At 39.3% G+C, this 15,562-nt stretch overlaps 1 protein-coding gene and 1 pseudogene across 1 annotated transcript in view; both read left to right on the top strand.

The window, feature by feature from the left end:
- LOC124622595 (actin-related protein 10) overlaps positions 1-12,714 on the top strand; it is a 48,554-nt gene extending 35,840 nt beyond the window's left edge. The window contains exons 7-8 of the mRNA XM_047148347.1: positions 2,867-3,068; positions 11,619-12,714. Coding sequence (XP_047004303.1) covers positions 2,867-3,068; positions 11,619-11,752 — 336 coding nt within the window. The 3' untranslated portion in view covers positions 11,753-12,714. The remainder of the gene's footprint in view (positions 1-2,866; positions 3,069-11,618) is intronic.
- LOC124623458 lies at positions 1,545-1,661 on the top strand (annotated as a pseudogene).
- Positions 12,715-15,562: the final 2,848 nt, after the last annotated feature.

Below are 15,562 nucleotides of genomic sequence, written 5' to 3'. Positions count from 1 at the left end.
GACTTGGAAGAGCAGTTGAATGGAATGGACAGTGTCTTGAAAGTAGGATATAAGATGAACATCAACAAAAGCATAACGAGGATAATGGAATGTAGTCGAATTAAGTCGGGTGATGCTGAGGGAATTAGATTAGGAAATGAGACACTTAAAATAGTAAAGGAGTTTTGCTATTTGGGGAGCAAAATAACTGATGATGGTCGACGTAGAGAGGATATAAAATGTAGACTGGCAATGGCAAGGAAAGCGTTTCTGAAGAAGAGAAATTTGTTAACATCGAGTATAGATTTAAGTGCCAGGAAGTCATTTCTGAAAGTATTTGTGTGGAGTGTAGCCATGTATGGAAGTGAAACATGGACGATAAATAGTTTGAACAAGAAGAGAATAGAAGCTTTCGAAATGTGGTGCTACAGAAGAATGCTGAAGATTAGATGGGTAGATCACACAACTAATGAGGAAGTATTGAATAGGATTGGGGAGAAGAGAAGTTTGTGGCACAACTTGACAAGAAGAAGGGATCGGTTGGTAGGACATGTTCTGAGGCATCAAGGGATCACCAATTTAGTATTGGAGGGCAGCGTGGAGGGTAAAAATCGTAGAGGGAGACCAAGAGATGAATACACTAAGCAGATTCAGAAGGACGTAGGTTGCAGTAGGTACTGGGAGATGAAGAAGCTTGCACAGGATAGCTGCATGGAGAGCTGCATCAAACCAGTCTCAGGACTGAAGACCACAACAGCAACAATGGCAAAAGTTGTGATGGTTGTTCAAGAATAAAGTTAAAGACATATACTGTCTGAGCCTTAAGTGAAGAAAGTATTCTCATGGCATTACAAAGGACACATTCAGAAAAATCCATCTTGAAATGGCATTTGTATTGAAATAGATCATATGATTCCCAAATGAACTCAGATCACATGCAGAGAAACTAAAGCTTCTGCAGTAGTGAAGGCTTTTGTGAATGTATATAAAAGAGAAATATATGAAACTTCGGAAGCTCTTTGTTGAGAGAGACAGTGCCATTTTAGATTTAAACAAATGTGGGTGTGGCAAACTTCGATTTTCTATCATAAAGTTCAGGTACATGTCTAGCCTAGAGAGGCGCAGACTGTTTTTAAGCTTAGCTTAGTAAAGAGGCTGCGTGTATAAAATTTTACTTTAAAGAAGCCTATTATTCTTTTTCTGTTGAGCATAATCTCCTTCATAATTTATACTGATGAGTTAATGTTTGGAGTCAGTGTTGTCTGCTTCATAGTTTTTTTCTGGAATTGTTTTTAAGATACACTTTCCTAAAAGATTTATGGTCTCCGATGCTGTCGTGAAACGACTAAAAGATATGTAATTGACAAAAGAATTTTCTCAAGTGCTTTCATTATCTGTAATCACCCTCATATTTTGCAAATGTGCCCACCTGACACAGTTTAACTGTACATACAGGACACTTTTTACATATCCCCCCCCCCCCCCCCCCCCAAGCAGCATAAGAAAATAGTATTCTGTTGGGTGTGAACATTTTGAAGTTTACCGCTATTCCATATTCGCTGAATGGCAACGGCCTTGCCACAGTGGATACACCGGTTCCCTTGAGATCACCGAAGTTAAGCGCTGTCGGGCGTGGCCGGCACTTGGATGGGTGACCATCCAGCCGCCATGCGCTGTTGCCATTTTTTGGGGTGCACTCAGCCTCGTGATGCCAATTGAGGAGCTACTCGACCGAATAATAGCGGCTCCAGTCAAAGAAAACCATCATAATGTCCGGGAGAGCAGTGTGCTGACCACACGCCCCTCCTATCCGAATCCTCAACTGAGGATGACACGGCGGTTGGATGGTCCCAATGGGCCACTTGTGGCCTGAAGACGGAGTGCTGTGCTGTGTGCTGTGCTATATTCACTGAATACACAAACAGTGAACAATAAATACACAATCACACAGTCCAAAAGTTGTCCAGATCTGAGGTGGTTGTTGCCACCCCAAGGCAGCCGACGTAATATGCAGGTCGTACAGAGCACCAGCAAGAATTGCAGTTTCCGATGGAGTGCCTGCTTATATCGGGCAGGTTGGCCACAGGATCCTGCCAAGGTGACATGGCGATTGCTTCAAGGGTGTGGCTCCTTTCTGCCATTCGTCTTACGGGGATCACTCACAGCCCGCAATGCCATTGGCAGTGCAGGCCGCAAGTATGGATTGATTTTGGACTGTTGTGATAACTCCTCCTCACTGTCTGTGTTGGTTATGTCAGCAAGCACATGGGATTGAATGGAAAGGAGCAAGCTAATAGGACAGTAAGGGAAGGCTCTAAAAAAAATGTGAGAATGAGCTACGGGAGGTACAAAGTAACAAACTGCAGACATTCAACCAGCAGTCATGTGGTGGTAGACAGTCCTTCAGTCATGCAGACTTAAAGAAGTGATTTTAATATATTTGAGACACGTGACCTCCTTTGGCAGGATCATGGGGCATCTTTCTTTTATCATTTTATTTTTTGTTATGATGAGAGGCCAGTGTCTGACCTTAATGGAGAGCTGGCCTCAACAATTAGGAACGTGTGAAAAGGTTGTAAAAGTGGATGGGAGGAGGCATTATGATGTGGTAAATGAATGATTAGTTGTCAGCAATAAGAATTTGTGTGTGTGTGTGTGTGTGTGTGTGTGTGTGTGTGTGTGTGTGAACATTTTCTGTTATTAGGATATCACTATTTGATTGCCATAACTACCCAATCACCAGTGAAATATGTATCATTACAAAGACAACTGAAAAATAGTATGTCTTTTAATTTAATTAGTTGTAAGATGACTGCTGAAAAAGCATCTAATTTTGCTGTGAAATACTATGAATAATTCATTACAATAATTGTTCAATTTTAAACAGTGTGCAACAGATGCTCGTCGGCCGCTAGCAGAAAATATCTTCATTGTTGGTGGGACAGCAATGGTACCTGGCCTCCGTGCCAGGTTACGGGATGAAATGAGACAGCTTTTGGGTTTGGAGCGTTATGCCAGTAAGCTTTCATTGCCAAATCTGAAATTTCACAGAGCCCCTGCCAAAGAAAATTATGCTGCATGGCTTGGAGGTGAGTCTCTTGCAATAAAGTTTTTAGTTATCAAGTAGTAAGGAAAAATTATAACTTTGCAACTGAATTAACTGTAAGTAATGTAATCAATTTCTCTGCAAAGGTTGCCAAATTTTAGACATAACTGGTTATCATTAAACATCATGTTGAATCAACTATCGCCGGCCGGGGTGGCCGAGCGGTTCTAGGCGCTACAGTCTGGAACCGCACGACCGCTATGGTCGCAGGTTCGAATCCTGCCTCGGTTATGGATGTGTGTGATGTCCTTAGGTTAGTTAGGTTTAAGTAGTTGTAAGTGCTAGGGGACTGATGACCACAGCAGTTAAGTCCCATAGTGCTCAGAGCCATTTGAATCAACTACCAAAAGCTTTATATGCAATGAATAATCGTAATTCCTTTTTCAAAATCTAAGAATAACAGGGCATCTGCACTTACTACTATTATGGTGATCAGTGACAGACTTTGGTCTGTGACTATGTTATGCATGCATAAAGAAAATTTGACTGTTGATGAGTTCTGAAACAAGATCTTTGTATTCATTAAGTTATAATAGAAACTGTTTCTTAATTGTGATTCATCTCTTAAACAGTTTTGTTCACAATATAACAATCCAGACAAGAAGAGGACATAGGGCAATATCAATTGACAATTTATTTCTAAATCATCTGTTTTTCATAATAATAAATGCTTTTTGTTACTATAAGATCAAATGGCAGCAATAAAGCATCCCCATCAGTTAGGTTCATCTAAGAAAGAAACATACAGTTTTACTTATGCATAAGTGCTAATCCAGTTACACCATTCAGAGAAAATTTATGAGATGAACAATGGGAAGTAGTTTATCAAGGACATGTGATCAATGAGGAATTTGATATTTTTTTTTCCTTAGATACAAAGTATTACAAGAAGATAAGTGAGAAATTTTATATTCACTCTTAAATATGAAATACTACAAAAAGATAGATGAGAAATTTTATATTCTTTTGTAAATATAAAGTATTACAAAAAGGTTCATTTGATTTCACGTGACTATATCTTCCACATTAATGAACATAGAAACTTCGGGTCAATTTTGGCTTTCGTATAGAGGTACAACGTTTTTATTTCCAAAAGATCCCTCTGATTTTACAAGAGTACATCTTTTACATGTGTGTACATACCTTTCTGTACTTCTTACAATTTCTTTTAGGATCATAGTTTTCATTTGCTTTTCATAAATGTTCGTAATGCCTGTCAGCAGATGTAGGACACAAGCATTCAGATGATAATCATACTCGCATCATACACTTGCAAGCATATCTGGTGTTGGCATTTACTGCTGTTGCTTTGTGGCATTACAGTTCATCCCAAGTTTTTATAAGGGGAGGCTTATAGTCTTTTGCAACACCCCTGCCCCCCCCCCCCCCCCTGAAAACCATGGTGTGAGATCAGGCAACATCTGAGGCCAATGGTGCAATACAAAATTCATACACATCTTACACTTTAGTGAGTTCAGTGCCACACTGCCAACACATAGTTGTAACTGATTTGCACCTTTTGAAACAAGGAGTGTAAAAGACATTTTGTTGCTATGTTACTGCGATCTTCGCTCAACACACATAGTGAGTGAGTCAGCTAGCTGCACGAAGGAGAGCTGTAACAGCAGTCACATGAACTGGCAACTTACATTGGGGGGCTAAGGTAAACTTTTAGTTTCAATGCATAAATAAAGATTTAAACCGCATTTTATCTTCAGTGATGCAGAAGATATAATCGTGAGAAATTTGATGAACTCTAAAGACCCTTAACTTTCTTACAAAATAATAATCCAGTTTTCTGTTACAATGGGTCAGGAATGATAAGAGCAGAAGCTGAAGGAAAGGATGATTAACACCATGGACAAAAGCAGCTTGTCCCCGAAATTCTTTACTGTGGCTTCAAAGTGGAAAAACCCGTGCTTTAAGTCCAAAAAAATTCAAGAACAAAGTAAAGTTATTGGAATAAATTTGACAAGGTGAATGCTGTTCAATTTACTGATGATATTAGCAGTGAGACAGATGTTAACAGACTCAAAACATTGGCTTCTAAATTCAGTGAATTCTTTCTAACAGTAACTGAAAACATAGGGATTAAAAATGATCCACTGAAAAAGACTGTTAAGATTTATATGGTAAGGAAAGTTCTGTCAGAATTTAAATAATTTGGGAGTAAAGGAGACAACTCATCAAATAGTAATAGCATTTAGTCACTGACATACACTCAAAAAAGAATGCTGTATCCACAGTCCATTAGACCTACTTTCATACACCATACGCTGCCGCTGCCGCCGCCACCACCACCACCACCACCACCACCACCACCACCAAGCATCAGTTTTGCTAAATCACCTGTTATGGAGATCACAAAAATTACTAGGCTGCTGGAAAGTGATAGGCTATGATTGTATTTTAAAGTACTAAAATCTTGTGCTGACTTGGTGGCACCCCTATTGAGTTGTTACAGTATCCTGTTAATGAGTCAATGTGTATTTTCGTGAATGCTTAAGTATGTAGCAGTATCACTCATTTATAAAAGTGGAGATTAGCAAGTGACCTATAATTATAGACTCATATCCCTCCTTCTCTTGTTCTCGTATTCGTTTTAGAAGAAAATATTGAACCATATTTCAGCAGGAGCTCAATCTGCCTTCTTTGAAGGCTTTTTCACTGAGAATACAACATGTGAGAAAATGAGAGAAATTACATGTTTGGATTTTTTTTTTTTTTTTAATTTAGCCAAGGACTTTTTTTGAATAGTTGATAAAATTCTATGAGGGGAACTAAAATGGTATGTCATTAAAGGCAGTCCCCTTGCATGGATAGCCATATTAACAATAAAAAACAGAGGTGTTACATTAATGTGACAGGGATATGCATAAAATGGCATCCCGCAAGGTTCTGTATTTAGCCCCTTCCTGTTCTTGGCCTACATATGTAATTTATCGGGAACATGAAAGGACTTTTCAAAAGCTGTGAGACTTAATGGTGACACTAGTATACTAATAATGAGCTCAAACACATCAGTATCAGACAGAGCCAGAAGAGTAAGAAAATGGTCTTACAACTGATCCACAACAAACATTTTAATCCGTGATCTAATACTCATACTGTGTAGTTCCAAATAACTCAAGATGACTTACACACTGGGTGAGGCCCCGTGTGTGAAGTTCATAGGCATCCAGATGGATAATAGGTGGTGTTGGTGGATGGGTAAGGTAAACAAGAAACTCAGTCCTGCCTGCTTTGCACTTAAGAATCTCTGTCATTGTGTTGACCCACACATGGGAGTATTGGTGTGCTTTGCTTATGTTTACTGAATTCTGTTCTATAAAATAGTCATCTGGGACACTGCAGTTAAGGTCAAGAAAGTCTTTATTCTACAGAATTGTGCAGTAAAAATATTGTGTGAAGTTGGCAACTGACCATTTTGGAGAAACATCTTCAGGGACCTAGGGAATCTTACACTTACATGCCAATACACATACTCTCTGGTGGTATTTATGGTTAATAACAAAAGTGAATATGGGATAAGCTGTGCATTTCACAGCTGAAGTACTAGGAGTAAAAATGATTTCTCTTTAGACTATGCATCTTCATCTAGATTCCAGAATGGAGTACAGAATCATTTAACAGTTTACTAACAGACATCAGGCAAGACACTGAAAATTCTCAGATATTAAAAAATCAAGTAAAAGAATGTCTCATTAACCACTCCACAATTTATTAGAAAATTTGAACTTAGGGTTGTAATGACTTTGCTAGTACATAGACAGCTGACTGTGGTCTGTGTCAAGTTATATAAATGCCTTTCATAAAAATTTCTTGGTTCACTTGCCATTGTCAAATTTGTACACAATTCCAAGCTTTCAGTGATATCTGCCACCATCTTTTTTTGGGGACTAAAATGGACTGTCATGAAGTGGCAAGGTTCCCTCTTTTATACCACCAGAATGGCGTCCATTTGGCTGGATTATGTCTTGATGGCAGGTACAGGGGTTGGCGCACTCTACATCCACAGATTTTGCTTGCGCTCTCTATCTAGCTTTGCTTGCAATGCCATCCATCAGATCAGGTGGTGGATTGTGTGAAGTTTTCCCCTGTGTTTTTTCCCTGTCAAGTGCATTCTTGCCGACATTGCTAAGTGAATAGCCATTGTCTCTATTGAAGTTATATTCACAAAGTCTGATTTCAACAGCTTCTCTGATCACAGAGTGCCAATAGTTCGGAGTGTGAGCCAGTATTCTCATTTGATCAAACAAGATCTTGTGATTACTTAACAGGCTGTGCTGTGTCACCGCTGATTTATCTAAATGCCTGTATTTAAAGTGACGTTGGTGCTCAATGCAACAATCAGCAGCTCTCTGTATAGACTGGCCCATGTAACTCTTTCCACACTCATGAGGAACGTTACAAATTTCTGGCACTGTCAGGACAAGATTATCTTCTACGGGTCACAACATTTCTTTAATTTTTCTGAGTGGCCGGAATTTGGTCTGATTCCTTGACTGTCCAGGGCTCTACCTACCGTGCTACTTGTTGCGCCGCAGAATGGAAGCTATACTAGGTGTTGGTCCTCTTGTTGTCATGGAGGCAACATTTATGAATAAAGACACATCTTTGTTTTATCAACAGCATTGATCTGATTTTATTCCTTCTTAATATAGCCTTCAGATGCTTAATCTTAGAACTGAGGTGGTCCATGTACGCCGAGATTGGCATCCAGTTGGCTGGATTATGTGACAATGGTGCTTACAGTGGTGACGCACCCTACGTCCATAGATTTTGCTTGCACTCACACTCTTAGCTTTGCTTGCAGCATCACCTGTCACATCAGGTAGTGACTTGTGGGAAGTTTTCCTCTGTATTTTTTCCCTCTCAAATGCATTCTTCCATGCGTTGCAAAGTGCATAGCCATTGTCTCAAAGCTGTTTTCACAAAGTCTAATATCAACAGCTTCTCTGATCACAGAATGCCAACCATTTGATGCATGAGCCAGTACTCTCCTTTGATCAAACAAGATCTTGTTATTACTTAACAAGCTGTGCTCTGCCACTGCTGATTTATCCGAATGCTTGTATCACAAGGAATGTTATAAATTCTTAGTACTCTCAGGTCAAAATCATCTTCGGGTTGCAATATTTCTTTAATTTTTCTTGGTGGTCTGAAGACTGGTCTGATTCCTTTACTATTTAGGACTACCTATTTTGCTGTTGTTGCACCCCGGAATGGTAGCCACAACGTTGATCTAATGTCATGGACAGAACACCCGTTCCTTCTGAATATCGTCTTCAGATACTTAATCTCAGAACCGAGGTGGTCCATGTCCAAAATAGTTCTGGCTTTGTATAACAAGGTGTTCAGCATAGCTCCCTTCTGAGCTGAATGGTGAAAGCTGTGCCCATTGAGAGCAGAGCACAGCTTGTTAAGTAATAACAAGATCTTGTTTGATCAAATGAGAGTAATGGCTCATGCATCAAACGGTTGGCATTCTGTGACTAGAGAAGCTGTTGATATCAGACTTTGTGAAAACAGCTTTGAGACAATGGCTATGCACATTGCAACGCATGAAAGAATGCATTTGAGAGGGAAAAAATACAGAGGAAAACTTCCCACAAGTCCCTGCCTGATGTGACAGGTGATGCTGCAAACAAAGCTAAGAGTGTGAGTGCAAGCAAAATCTATGGATGTAGGGTGCGCCACCACTGTAAGCACCATTGTCACATAATCCAGCCAACTGGATGCCATTCTCGGGGTACAAAAGAGGGAACCTTGCCAGCTCATGACAGTAACTTTTAGTCCAAGATGAAAATTATGGTGTATATCATCAAAAGCTTAGAATTTTGTCCGAATTTGACACAGCCAGTGAAGCGAGAAATTTTTATGCAAAGACATTAATATGTTGTTTGAAGTATTAGATAGAAACAGCAGCTGAGTTGTATGGGAGAAGAGTCAGTAACTAGAAGTAATTCCCACAATTTCCAGTACTTGCAGATAATCTCTAGTTTTAATTTGTTGCTAAAAACACACACACACACACACACACACACACACACACACACACACACAAACGAATGAATACACAGTTCTTGATCCTACATCAGTAGTATGCACCACAGTAGTTACGTAGCAAATTATCTGTTAGGCATCATCATTGGGGCCATGAAAAATTGTGACTTCTGTGATAGCCTACCGCAGTCAAACACTGAATATAATTGAACTTGCTGAAGGATTTGACAGCTAATGTCTGCTTTTGTTTGTTCAAAACAAAGCGTTTTGCAGAAGATTAGAGATTACAGAAGAAATAAACACTATAAAATAATGTGATCAGAACATCTTAACACCAAGAACAATTAATATGTAACATGGAAAACATTATTGCATTATAGGTAATACTCCAAATAATTATATAGCATCACAAGTCATAGCAAGTTTATTTATGGAGTATTTTTAGGAAAATGCCCCGAACTGCCGTGCTCCGTATCACATCTTTGTTTCTACATCACTGTTGTGATTGTAATCCATTGCTGTAGGTCTATAATCTTCAGACAATGTAGTACTGAACATGCTGTGAAAGTGAAGACTGACTGAACATTGGCGTTCTTGAATGTTGCATATGGCAGTTTTAGTTATCCCAGTATGCACCCTCAGATGAATAATTAAGCTTTTACGGGTGGCACAGCAACTGAGCTGTGCTCAACTGTGCACGCATTGCCTCTATGTGAACGTAAGGCGCTAAGTGAGACATTTATGTTTCAAGCAACATTGTATCTAAACATGAGTGAATTTAAGGATGTGACGGGGTGGCAAAATGGACAATATTGTTTGGCCACACTCATTGCCATAAGGTGTGTGAAGCTGCTGGAATGGTTGCAGGGAACTGTTCAACGTGTCTACACGGTGTTGTAACACGTGTGGCCGTGAAACATAATATGACAATTGTGGTTGGAAAAAGATTGTGACTGAGAGGGACCAGGGACACATTTCACAGCTTGTGAATTAAAGTCATTTCCAAGCTCAACAGCAACTGCATGCAATGAACATTTGGAGCTAGTTGCCTCTCAAGAGGCCATTGCTCACACAGGCACATAACAACCACTACATCAGAGTTCGCCAGGCTGGAAGAATATGTAGTTTGTTTCCTGAAGACTTTCCCACCATGTTATATCTCAGTTGGCCTGCAAAATCATTGGGCTTGGACTCCATAGAGAATCTGTGGAACATGGTGGAACAGCAGGTAAAATGCCGGCATCAGCAGTCCCACAACTTTGGTGGAATTGCATCATCAAAACCTCAGTGAATGGCTTAAACTGGATGTGACATACTTGGACACTAAATTATGCTTGTGATTATGTCTAGGGGTGACTAATTTTTTGTCCGATGACCTCATATATATAAAAGAAGATATGGACATTAAAATTATTTTACTCATGCCAATGTTAATCATGATTTCAAAACTTCACTACATGAACGTAATGTAAGTCACTTACTGTGTCCAATAGTACGGAAGATTAGAGTTTAGCATTACGTCAAGAGTGAGATCATCAGAGATAAAAACACAAGGTCAAACTGGATAAAGATGAATGTGAATCTGCAGCCATAACACCAGCAGTGCCTTATTTGGTTGTCCTGAAGTACCTAAATCATACATCCAAAGAAAGTAATTGTAAGGCATCTGTTGGGGTTTGTGAACTTGAAAATAAGCATACTGTTATTTTGACACTGAAATATTGGAAATGTCGTGTGGCTAGGGCCTCCCGTCGGGTAGACCGTTCGCCTGGTGCAGGTCTTTCGATTTGACGCCACTTCGGCGACCTGCGCGTCGATGGGGATGAAATGATGATGATTAGGACAACACAACACCCAGTCCCTGAGCGGAGAAAATTTCCGACCCAGCCGGGAATCGAACCCGGGCCCTTAGGATTGAGAGTCTGTCACGCTGACCACTCAGCTACCGGGGCGGACATTGTAAAAGAAGAAAGATGCAGATGTGTGCTAAAAGGCAGAATTTATTGTGTTCATAATTGAGATGAGCTTTGTACCCAAGGTATTTAAACAATTTGGCAAATAAATGGGGACATGGCGTCGTATAATTTTAATCTTGTAGAAACATTGGCTCAAGTGGCTTGGGGCATGTCATTTCCTCATTACTGTATACCATTGTATCCCTTCCGGATTTGTAACTTCTGTAAAATGATTTAAAGTCCAACACTTCCTGTACAGGAGTTGCTGCACAGTGTCCCTGACAATCAACTTTCTGCCCATGTTCCAAAGAGGAGAATATTAATACCAAGAATCTAGTATGTAAAGGGTAGAGACGACTTAAATAAGCAAGCATGCCAAATACGGTAGTCAGCATTATTGTGATGATATACATATCAGGTTCTTGTGGCCTTATTTTATGTGTAATATAATACCAAGCTATTTCTTATAGTTTTGAAGCTTTTAAGCTCAGATGTCATTCAGCTTTTTCCCAGTTGTTAGGTTGGTATTAATGGTACTGTAAGATATCGAAATAAATAATTTTTTATTCCAGGTGCAATATTTGGTGCAACAGACTCCTTGGTGTCACGGTCCCTGACGAAGGAGTCCTATATGAAGACCAACTGTGTTCCTGACTGGGCTAATTTATACTACAACAGGCCTTCATCAGAGCAGATGTGCCTCTAAAAACAAATGTTCATCTACTATTTTGGCTGTGTCCTAACTTTTAATTCATATAGCTACTATACATAATTTAATTTGTATAACAGAGTAATACATTGTCAATCATTTGAAATTATGATTAATACAATCTTACTGCAAAACATATTCTTTCCTAAGGCCCTGAAGTGAAGTCACATAATTAAAAAGTGACAAATTCATCAACCAAGTTGTATAATTATTTTGAATTTTTTGAAGCTCATAAATCCATTGAGCTATTTTGATTTTTTGAATTTTTTCTACTCATGTTTTTATTTTTCTGTGGTACAGCACCAACAACATTGCTCGTGATCTCAGTACCTGCATTGGTCACAAGATAATCTTTAACTCTTGATTTTAGTTATGGCTATTGTGCCTTCATGTTGGGATGACAGTGTATTATTGGCATTAATCAAAAGATGCAGCATGTAAAATTTTGCAGTTCTACTAGTAGATATATCCTTTCTCCCCAACTTCACAGAAGCTCTCCTTGGCTGCCATGGCATGGTGCTAATAGATTAGGCTCATAAGGGGCAAATCATCACTAGGGCGTACTAATGAAATCCATTGACAAGGCTGTGGCAGGCTGTCAAGTGCAAGCATTATGGAGAAAATTGTACAAACAGATGTTTTTGTTTCAAGGCGATGCTCTACATCATTCTGCACAGGACACACATATGCCACTTCTTTGGGCTTTCAGATTTTGCCTTACCTTCTTATTCTCCTGACATGGCACCTAGTTATTTCTTCGTCTTTCCTCTCATGATTAAACCATTGCATGGCAGGCATTTCCAGGATGACAAGAAGGTGATTTTAGTGATGGAATGTTTCCTCAACAGCCAAAATCCAGGCTTCAACAATCAAGGTATATGTCATGACATACATTGCGTGAAAAAATGTCACATTGAAGAGTAAATACATAGAGGAATAAAACCATGACTGAATTTCAAGGTTGCAGCTAGATTTTTCAAAGTGATGATTAAAACTTTGACTACCCCTTGTATACCCAAGATCCCTCAAACAAACAACTGTGCATGGTAGTTGGAAGAAAGTATAGGTCACAGACAGCTACTAAAATGGTAGCGGAAATAATCTGCAAAACTACATTCCTATATCTGTGACATTCATCTGTTGTAGAGTTTGTAACATATTCAAAGTTGAAATATAATGAGGTATTTTTAACAGAATGACATACCATAAGCCAACCAACATGGCTTGTGAAAACTTGACTCAGTACCACACCAATGCTTATTAATGAAAGTATGATCATCTGGGGGTATCAACCGAAATTTGTAAAGGAGTTGAAGGTATCCAAGTAGTGAGGGAGCAGTTTGTTATCTTCAGTGGAGAGTCAACAGATTTAAGTCACTTTAGGCCTGTCTCAGGAAGTGTTTTGGAACTTTTGCTGTTCATGTTGTGTGTTAAGGATCTGGCCGACAATATTAATAGTAATCTCAGGTGTTTCACAGATGATACTGTTATCTCTAATGAAGTACTGTTTGATGAAAGTTGTTTTAAATGTTCAGAAATGTAAAATTGTGCACTTCACAGAAGGAGAAAAACTACAGAAACAGTAAGTGTCAATATGGGTCAGTCCAGCTTGTGCAAATACTTGGGTGTAGGTTTGTCGGGATATGAAAGGATCACATAGGATCATAGGTAAAGTGAAAAAATGCTTACAAAATACTCATTTAACCCACCCTAGCATGTAGTTTAAGCATGTGGAACCCATACAAAATAACACCAGCAGGGGATAGTGGAAAAACAAAGGAGAGCAGCACAAATGGTCACAGGTTAGTTTGAATTTTGTGAGAGCTGCACTGAGGTAGTGAAACACCAGCTACCCTGTCAAAGTCAACAAAAAGTTTTCAATGTTTCAAGAACAAACTTCAAGTAAGACATCTAGGAATTTACTATAACCCTCCTATGTATTTTTCCTGTGCGGACTGGAAGACAAGATCAGACTCATTACAGCATGTGCACACACACACACACACACACACACACACACACACACACACACACACACACACACACGCACACACACACACGAGCTGTCTTTCTTCCTGCACTACATACATGAATGGAGTGGGAAAAAGACACTGTATTAAGTGGTACGGTGAAAAGTATCCTCTGCCATTCACTCATAATGGGTTGCAGAAGCTGATTGAACTGTCCATGTTCTTGTCATAGGACTTACTGGACATTGAAAACCGCAGTTTTATTCACTCCATGTCACAGCATATCACAGCTGTTAAAAGGCTCGTGAAGTGCCACACATTGTAATTATGACTGGATTAGCTTAATTAAGCTATTGTGCATAACATTCTTAGTTCTAGCCATTAAAAACACCAATTTTTGTGACGATATATGGTTACTATGGTCCTATTTAAATTACAAGGTATTTGATTGGATGGACAGCTCCCACCAGCAATACACCAGCAGGGGTCCTTATCTGTAGTTGGAGACTTTTCTGGGTATGAAAATTTCCTCTATTTCTAGGAAATAACACAACTCTGCCACTGATCAAAATTAAGAACAGATTTTTCACATGCTTAGAGAGACTATTTAGATCTATACTGTAAGTGAATTTCAGATTTTTTCACTTTTTTGTGGGAAATGTAGATTTTGTATCACTGCAGTCCTACTTCACAAGCTGCTTTCCTTTCTGCAATTTGCAAGTTTCTGTATTTCAAGATAATACTAAGCATATTTTCATTTCAAAACAGACTCCAGCATTCAAACTCTGCCTTTGCTAATCTTGCCACTAAACTCACGCCAGTTACCTGCCTGATGATATTTTCTAAACAAGTCCAAACTTGTTGTTGAGGTGGATTTTTGCACCACTTGGATCCATCTTTACCAAAATAAAGTGAACTGCGTACCTGCTTTTCCGATTGCTTGACTAATTCTGGTAACACAGCATTATGGGGAATATTTTGGAGTTGATTTAGTGGTCTATTATCTTCTTTGTCACTGCCTTCACGTGCATCTTGCTCAGTACCACTACTGCCAATGTGCTCACTTACACAATCTTCATTTTCACTGCCATCTGTCGTAAAGTAGTTTTCACTGTTCGATAATTCCGCCAGCCAACAATGTCTATGCTCAGCCTCCCTTTCTTTGTTGTCCATTTTGACTAAAAACACCAAAAAGCAAGAAACATTCATGAAAAAAAGATAAACTGAAAAAGGCACAGAAATACTACTTCACGGTTGAGGAAGGGTCAAAAATACTCTCATACTGTTTGCACTCATTTATCTCCTTTCATGGACAGCAACCGACTCAGTGCTTGCACGCATTAGAGAGGGGTGTTCAATAATTACAGCTACTGAGAACTTCAACAATGTGCAACTGCACAACAAGGAACTGCCAACAAAACAAAATGAGCGAGGTCAAATTGACCCTACCACATCCTCCCCGAGTTAAATTGTTAGGTAGGTTTGTCAAAAAACAAGCCAGCACTTTTATTGGGTGGAAAATAACATTTTTCCTTGTTATTTTATAGTTTCTCCTTAACACAGAATAGGGTGGATTGTTTAGCTTGAGTTGCGACCCCCTCTGAGCCACAAACCTTACCATGGTGGAGTGGCTTGTGTGCTCAGTGATGCAATTAGTTGTGTCATGGAAACAACCACAGTGGAAGAGTATCTGTTCAGATTCCTCCAAACATGTGGTACCTGAAGGGGCCATCGTTTTCAGTAGTAAAAATCTGCACTGTTAATTAATCTAGCTTTTGAACATCAACCAACATGGCCTTGCTGTGCTGATACTGAGAATGGTTGATAGCAAGGGGAA

The sequence above is a fragment of the Schistocerca americana genome, chromosome 7 (assembly GCF_021461395.2).
Source record: "Schistocerca americana isolate TAMUIC-IGC-003095 chromosome 7, iqSchAmer2.1, whole genome shotgun sequence".
NCBI classification, from domain to species: domain Eukaryota; kingdom Metazoa; phylum Arthropoda; class Insecta; order Orthoptera; family Acrididae; genus Schistocerca; species Schistocerca americana.
This window is presented reverse-complemented; position numbering and strand designations above follow the sequence as displayed.